Source organism: Poecilia latipinna, unplaced genomic scaffold, assembly GCF_001443285.1.
Source record: "Poecilia latipinna isolate Pla-1442-1.1 unplaced genomic scaffold, P_latipinna-1.0 Scaffold2227, whole genome shotgun sequence".
Classification (NCBI taxonomy): Eukaryota; Metazoa; Chordata; class Actinopteri; order Cyprinodontiformes; family Poeciliidae; genus Poecilia; species Poecilia latipinna.
The window spans coordinates 72965-80945 of record NW_015114843.1 but is presented as its reverse complement, the minus strand read 5'-3'; the positions used below and the strand labels follow the sequence as shown (position 1 = coordinate 80945).

Genomic DNA, 7981 nt, shown 5'->3' with positions numbered 1-7981 from the left:
CCCATCATCAAAGTAACATTGGTCTCCCCCAATGTCACTGTGTGGATGGCTTTGGCTGCTCACCAATAATACAAGTTGGGTGTATCACAGCAAATCTAAATCAATCAGTTCAGACGCAGCTTATGGAAATCCTCTGTGAAGAGGTTTCAGTCAGATGCTTACCCATCCCAAAACATTTTTTTTTTTTGGCTCTAGTGGCCTTTATTTGATAGTTAATTGACAGGAAAGTGGATAATGAGAGAAGGGGGAAGACATGCAGCAAAGGTCGCCAAGGCTGGGAATCGAACCTGCGACAGCTGCGTTGAGGACTAAGGCCTCCATATGTGGGTTGTGCTTAACTCCTCCTGTGCCACCACAGCACACCCACCCATCCCAAAACTAACCTTTTCCTGAACCTCCTGCTTCTCCTTGAGGGCCTCCTCCAGCTGAGACTGCAAGTCATTCATCTGAGCCAAGTTCTGAGCCAACTGAACCACAACACAGAGCACAGATGACAAAAGTCAGCAAATGAAGTGAGTTTACATCAAATATTTGATGCTTTTGGTTTCAATAAAGCTGAACAATCCTTATCGGATCACTGTTAATTACAAAATATAATGCTAAAACCAAATCAGACTTTTTAAACTGTAGTTGGCACTGAAATGTGCTTCAACATGAATTGTATCAAACAAGCAAACCTGGTAAAACATCTAGAGGAACTAATTAAAAGTTTTTTTTTTTCCATTAGCACTGGAGAAAGACACTATAACTCGATATTCCTGATTATTTTTAAGTTCTTTCCAGCGGTCTGCCTGGAAGTCACTATCTGACTATTTCTCCTGACAAGGTCTCCTGACCTGGGCCACAGCAGCCTTGTGTTTCTTCATCAGCTCGTTGAGGTCCTCCTGATCCTCCTCCATCCTAGACTGCAGGTCGTTCTTCTCTCTCTGAAGACGGCTCTGCTGTTCTTCCAGCTGATAAAGACAAAATGCAGAAAACTGATCAATGTGGAGACTGTTAGACCAGCATGAGTTTTAAATTAATTCTTAAAACAGCGGGGAGAAAATGCCATCTTTTTTCCACAGATTATAAAATGGGGAAAGAAAATACTCTTGTGCTTCCATTATTTTGCTAATGTCTACATAAAAAATGAATATAATGTGATATTTTAGCTCTTTGACCAAACTAAATTAGATGTTAATGTTAAATAAGATAATAATGTCACATGTTTACAACTGAAAAGCAGATATTGTTTGAGATCTCAAAGGAATTTTCTAAATAATTCCAGGCTGAGTAATGACACGTTTGAGTGTTTTGTGTGTTTAAGCTGTCTTAGTAGTTACAGGACGTCTCCACAGCCTGAGGCTTCTGGAGGACACAATGACCACATGATGACCACTCTGTCCTACTCTCCAGTGTTTATGATCTTCTGCGCTTGGTGTGACTCTAATGTGTTGACTCTGTCTGGCACAGTTTTATCAGTGTCTGGTATTGTGATAAACCTGTCAGTGATTTTCACCTCATCAGTGCTGGGTCATTTTTATTTTATAACACATGGGAAGTCTTCTAGCTTAGCACTGCTGAATTTTGTGTGCCTGCTCTGTTTATTTGGTTATTTGTAAAGTGCATTCAGACAGCTGTTCTGAGTTGGCACTACATCAATAAAGTGAACTGAAACAAACTGAACTGGTAGAGTTCCCCATGGCAACTCTACCAAGAGAAGAGCAGAGGGAGTGTTGCTATGGAGAGAGATTCCATCCTGGACCCGATCTTCAATGAATTAAATGAATAAAATAAATTTATGAATGAAAGAATGAAGAAAAGAAACTTGAAATGGCAATGTTAATACTGACACTGGGTTCATAGAAGAGATACAATATTAAAGGAAGAGTGTAGAAAAGAAGCTTCTTTAGAAGAATAAAAGCTGTAGTGATGAGGGGCATTGCAGAGAATTGTACCATCTGCTTGGCTTTAGAGATCTCCTCCATCTGAACATGCAGGTCTTCTATCTCCACCTCCATGGATTTCCGAGCTTTGACTGCAGCTGCACAGGTGAACTCAGACTCCTCCAGCTGTAACAGAGACAAAACTCAGTGTTTGATGTTAAATCCAACTTCAAAATTCAGGTTAGCCATTGAACTGAGTTTTAGCTCTTTTTTTTTTTCAGGCGATGTTTATCTAAAGCTTTAGTTATACAGACCATGTGCTTTGGACCAGACAATTCCTTTTTAAAAGGAGGTGCTGGCTGCTGAAGATGCATCTTAAAGTTTGTGATCCGTCTCCTTTTCTGAAACTAGCAGTCCTTGTAATTGTTTTTTTTTTTTTGTTATTTTTTTTTTTAAAGGCAGGAGTCAGTACCTGGTTTTTCAGCTGGGCTATCTCTCTCTTGCTGGGTGCGTTGTTCTTTATGTGGTCCAACATGATCTGGGCATCAGCCAGCAGGGCTTTGGTCCTCTTCAGGTCCTTCTTCAGGCGTTTCTCAGTCTCTATGTCACAGTTTGTCACCTGGGCAGAAAGGAACGGTCAGGTTGCTCGTCCTCGTTGCTTTTCTTACTTTTTATATGGAACGACTCCCAACCGTTTATAGTCTGTTCATTTGTATAAATTTAGGTAAGTATAAGTTAAAATAATTCACAACCATGCCCGTGTTTATGATGCGACCTCATAATAAAGGTGCATCTAGAAAGAAATTTTCTGTAGAAAGTGAAATCTAGAAGAACCTGGACAAACTGTCTTAAGCTGAGTATCACTCAGGTGAAGACAATCACCTGCACTTTGATTGTGTTCAGTGTTTGAACTGTTTGTTTAAAGCTGATCAGACACTCATCACCATCAGGTGTCTTTACCTTGCTCTGTGCTGACAGAAGCTTCGCCTCCAGCTCTCTCTTCTCCTTCAGCACCTTCTGCTTTTCATCATACTCTTCTTCAAGCTGGACCTCTATTTGCTTCAACTACACAAACACACATGCAAACACTGTAATAATATTTTATTACAGTGTGTAGGTGTACAGTGTACACCTACACATAAGATACATTCTTGTGTCTATATGCGTGACAATGACATTGTATGACATCCTGGGGTGGTTTCTGTCTCTCAAAGTTCTCTTGAAGGCCCTGTAAGGCTGTCATGTTTAGATGACAGGATAAATGATAACATGCTCTCTTGAAGTCAATCTTATGTTTCTAGTTTGAAAAGTTGATGTGACATGGGTAGGGATCTCGCTTGTGTTCATCACGGCGCTCATGATTAATTAACAGTGCTCTACAGTGAGATCAGCCCGGCTGACTCCTTGTGATAGAACTTTACTATAAAATCCTAGTGACTTTCCTGAATGTTTTATTGTTAGCACTGTTGTCATGTGGAGACGCTGCATTTAGATTAGTGTTGCCCTAATAATCTTTGCAAACAGGTCAAACGAAGGCGTTTAGGAACCTCCAATTCTAACTTAGCACCCCTAATAAAACTCCTGTTATGCGGTTTTCAGTTTGAAATGAGCCCTCTGGGTCAGGTAGTATAAAGCTGGCTCAACTGACTCTTTCTTAGACATTTCCATCTAAATGCTAAAGGAAGGAATGAAGCTTGTCTAAACACAGAAAATGTCAGAAAGAAAATTAAACACCAGAAGCACTAAAACTGGAGTGATGTAAAATGTTTCAGAATATTTCAGAGTAATAAGGAATTCTATAAAATGACAAGTTCTACTGGACTGCAGTATGTGCTCCTACAGTTTCTCTCCTTCACTGTACTGAAGCCTCTGAGAGAACTGAGAAAACAGTGCCCCTACTGTCAGACATAAGGTGGTGCTGTTAAGGTGAAACATTAATTCTCCTGACCTTCTTACTGCATGACTGCCTGATCTCCTCCACCTCATCATCCTTGCTTTCGATCTCCTTAAAATGTGTCTGACGCAAACGTTCCATCTCCATCTCCAGTCGCAGCTTGGCCTGAAACACAGATCAATCATCATACACACACACACACACACACACACACATCAGGGTCAGCCTGACCACTCCTAGAGGAAGGACCCCAGCAGGTTTACTCCCAGACTCCCATCATTACATCCCAATACAGAGGAATAAAACCCAGTTTGTTTGCCAAGAGTCAAAAAGCTTCTCTACGTCATCAGATTATGTTTCATCTGCATAATGACTGAGTTAGCGAGTGTGACATATGCTGTCTGACTACAACCTGTCAACATCTGTACCTGCTCCAGCATCTGGATGGTGCCGGCTTGCTCATCCAGCTCCTCTTCCTGGTCCTTGATCTTGGCTTCCATGTCCCGAAGCTGCTTCTTCAGCTAAATCACATGGATGGTCACAGATGATTGCAGGGGAATCACCTGAACAAAAACTGAGCAATTTGACTTAGTCTGTTGCCAAAAACCTTAGCAAGAGATGCTTCATCCTTGGATTCCTGGGAGTTAAGATCCTGCAGCTCCGCTTCAACCTGCTCCAGCTTCAAATTCACTGTACGCAGTTCAAGGTCCTTGTCCTACAAAACACATGCAGCAGTCAGATCACATTGAGTGAGAAAGAGGAAGTGAATTGTAAATGTAACACGGGAAGCTTGAGCAAAGCGAAGGAGGAAGTCAGACCAGTTACAAAACCACACGTAATTGTATGCCTGCCTTTTGTAGAAGTAACAACATACAGTTTGAAACTTCTGCAGGTGCTTTTTACCAACTCAACTCAACAAAACGGAAAAGCTTGGACCCTGCTAGTGCCACATTTACCGGTAATAAAGCTTCCTGTTTGTCCCTCACCTCCAGCAGAGATGCGCAGTACTGCTGCTCTTGTCATGAAGGGCCGGCCTAGGGGTCCCTCTTCCAGGTAAGAACAGCAGCATCACTAACAGTAGTATCCGATTGTTGCTATCGGATGCACAATTGTTGCTATGGTAACACAACAATCTAACTCTGAAGATTATTTAACAAATTTAACAGTATTGATATTCTCAATAAACAAATGTTAAAATTCTAGCTCTATGGTACCCTGCAACTGGTAACTTTGTTTTCTCTCAGTAATTTTTCTCTTCAAAGAAGTTACACCTGGTCTGATGTTCTGTTGTTTATACTATTTACAGTAGTCTGTCGCCTTCAGGTCTCTGCTGGAACCTGTACAGGTTTTTATCTCATACAATCCCACCGTGTGATTAGAGGTGCAAGCTTTTAAACTGATTTTTAATTGAAACACCCTTAGCAATATCAATTATGATTAACCCTCATTTACCATTACTGAATCTCCACACCAATCGCACAAGCTCCTCAGCTGCTAAAGAAAAACTCCTGGTGAGGGAATTAATGCCTCACCAGGAGTGAGGCATTAATTCATAGTTCTTAGTCCTCTCAACTAAGAAGGGAATAAATGACAAGAAAAAATGACATACTAACAAATACTGCATCCAATCAGTACTTTGTGACTGATATTTGACATACTGATACTGCAATGGTGATTGATATGATGCACAACTCTAGTGAAACAGTTCAGTTAAAGAAAAACTTTGATTGTAAAGTCAAGCTTTCTGCTGAAGTCTGGACAGATTAGGATTGATATTAGGATTGTGACAGAAACAAGCAATGTCTGCTTGTTTCTGTTCCAAGCAGATATTTAGTAGTGAAAGAAAAAAGACCAGGGAAAACCCTTAAACCTGATCAAACACTGTGTTAACATAAAGCTTTGGTGTTTGGCAAAAGTTCATCCTAAATATATTAACAACAGCTTAACATCCCACTGAAAGCACATGGACACACACCTCCAGCTGCTGTCTGAGGCTGAAGGCCTCCCCACTCTGCATGTCCTTCTCCCGGGCCAGCTTCTCCCTCAGGCTCCTCTCCCTCTGCACCTCGTCCTGCGCTGCACTCAGTTCACCGTCAAACCTACACACAAGCAGCCTCTTGGTGACGGGAACAGAACACAGACACTACAGCTGACAGCAGCTGGGCTAAACTTAGAGGAGCTGTGGGGTCAAACACATCGTACATATTATCTCTGTGGAAAGCTCAGTGACAACAAGTCAACAAGGAAGCCAGAGCTCTACCATTAGGAACAGAAAGATGCTACTAATAATGTGGAGAGCCTTCCTGGCTCACTGGCTAGCAACCTGCTAATGCATGTTTATGAAAGGTGTAGTGTCAAAGATTGTGTGTGAGGACGGACTTCCTCTGCTTCTTCTCCAGGTCGTGGTTGCGGCTCTGCTGGCCCTCCAGGTGAAGCTTGGTGTCCTGCAGCTCAGCTACCAGCCGCTGATTCTTTTTCTTTAACTGCTGGATGTTTCGCTGAGACTCTTCATTATCAGCCTGCAGGTCACTGATCTGCAAAACACACATGCATGTTTTTATTGCACCAATATCATAATTTTGTATTGATTTCTACCGATTTTAGCAACTGTATTTACACTTAAGCCTAAACAGCTGAAAGGCTTGCAGACTCAGGGACCAGGAGTGAGGTCCCTCACTCCTGGACCACTACTGATTGGTCCTGATATTCTGCCTTGGCTCTTGCGATGAGGTAGTACAACATCCTGGACTAGCTCTTCGTACAATTTAGGAAACTAGAAGACTTATTAAAGAATGAAAATAAGTCCTTGAATAAGAACAATGTAATCAATTTTAAAAAAATAAAGCAAATCTGCCAGCTGTCAGCCTTCATTCTGCAATTACATTGTGATGTCACCACAGAGAAACATACACATGAGAAGAAAGCACCAAACCAAAGAGGAAAACATGAAGGAAAGAGATATTCAACCAAAGTCCACTTCCACTACCTGGTTTTTGTACCTGCAGACCATGTAAGGCAGTGGTTCCCAAACTTTTTCTCCTGGGCCCCCCCAGTGGTTTCCAAACTATTTCTGGGTCCCCCATATGGCTTACAAATAGCTGTCTGGTTGAACGATAAGTGTGAGCGAAGGGGGTGGGGAGTGGATTCTTAGAGACTCCCTGTTATACTCAGCCCTGGCTCCAGACGAACAAACGGGGGGGAATCAACGTTTTTGGGGGAAAATGAATCGTAGCTGAACATAGACAACAACACCAGTAGCCTAAGCTACTTGTTAACAAGCTTAAGGTGCTGTATTGATATTAGCTAGCTAGTCATCTTTTAGCTAACATTACCTGCATCCAACAGCTTTACTCAGCTCAGTCGGTTAGTTTGGAGGGAAAAACTGTGAAAAGTTCTTTGCGTTTTGCTGGTTTGCTGCCGTGATTCTAACACAAACCTACGTAGCTCCGCACAGCAGCAGCAGGTCTCCTTCACAGGTGGAAACCCAGCGCGAGTGTCGCAGCACTCATGTTGCGTTTAAAGGCGGCTCGGAAAAACAGGTTACAACATGTTAACAACGGATTAAACAGTTTTAACTGCTGATAAAAGTGACAGAGGACACAGATATGGGAAGTGTGGAAGCCTCTACTGTATCAAATTGACATAGGAATAACAGAGTTGGCCATTCTAAGGTAAAAACCCAGCGCATACAGTGTTCATGTTTTTTTTTGTTTTTTTATTTGTCATACAGACGGCTTCCCGTGCCCCCTAATAGGGGCGCGCCCCACAGTTTGGGAACCTCTGATGTAAGGAATGTAAGTTTATCAGACACAGTCTGGTAAGTCACAGTCCCACTAACAGCAATACAGAGCATAAGATTTTCGATATTTAGACTCTAAATTCAACCCATCAGCAACTTGGTGTGTATTGGAGCAGTCGTGTCCACTCACCCTTCTCTCCAGCTGACGCTTGTTCTGATGTTCAACCTCCAGCTTGTCATCAAACTCCTGCTGCAGTCTTTTCTTGGTGAACTCGATCTCCCTGATGGCTCGCTCATACTTTAACCGCCACTCTCCTCCTGCTCCAGAAACACAATCACAGACTGCTTCATATGCTACACCATGTTCTGTATCAAACACAATATTTGTTTGCTTACCTACTCAGAGACTAAAATGTAAAGTCTATGGTTAAACTAGGTGTGTAAAGCTGCAGGGTGTAACTTTTACAGAAAATATACTGATGC

The 7981-nt window shown here is 42.0% G+C and overlaps 1 protein-coding gene across 13 annotated transcripts in view; it reads right to left on the bottom strand.

Annotated features, from left to right (window-relative positions):
• myo18ab (myosin XVIIIA b) overlaps positions 1 to 7981 on the bottom strand; it is a 90790-nt gene that overhangs the window by 17364 nt on the left and 65445 nt on the right. For all 13 annotated transcript variants that reach the window (XM_015018090.1, XM_015018096.1, XM_015018092.1 and 10 more), the window contains 11 exons: positions 7689 to 7816; positions 6139 to 6293; positions 5735 to 5858; positions 4367 to 4474; positions 4188 to 4280; positions 3814 to 3924; positions 2826 to 2930; positions 2338 to 2484; positions 1938 to 2051; positions 837 to 953; positions 384 to 467 (listed from right to left, as the gene is read on the bottom strand). In XM_015018090.1, coding sequence (XP_014873576.1) covers positions 384 to 467; positions 837 to 953; positions 1938 to 2051; positions 2338 to 2484; positions 2826 to 2930; positions 3814 to 3924; positions 4188 to 4280; positions 4367 to 4474; positions 5735 to 5858; positions 6139 to 6293; positions 7689 to 7816 — 1286 coding nt within the window. The remainder of the gene's footprint in view (positions 1 to 383; positions 468 to 836; positions 954 to 1937; positions 2052 to 2337; positions 2485 to 2825; positions 2931 to 3813; positions 3925 to 4187; positions 4281 to 4366; positions 4475 to 5734; positions 5859 to 6138; positions 6294 to 7688; positions 7817 to 7981) is intronic.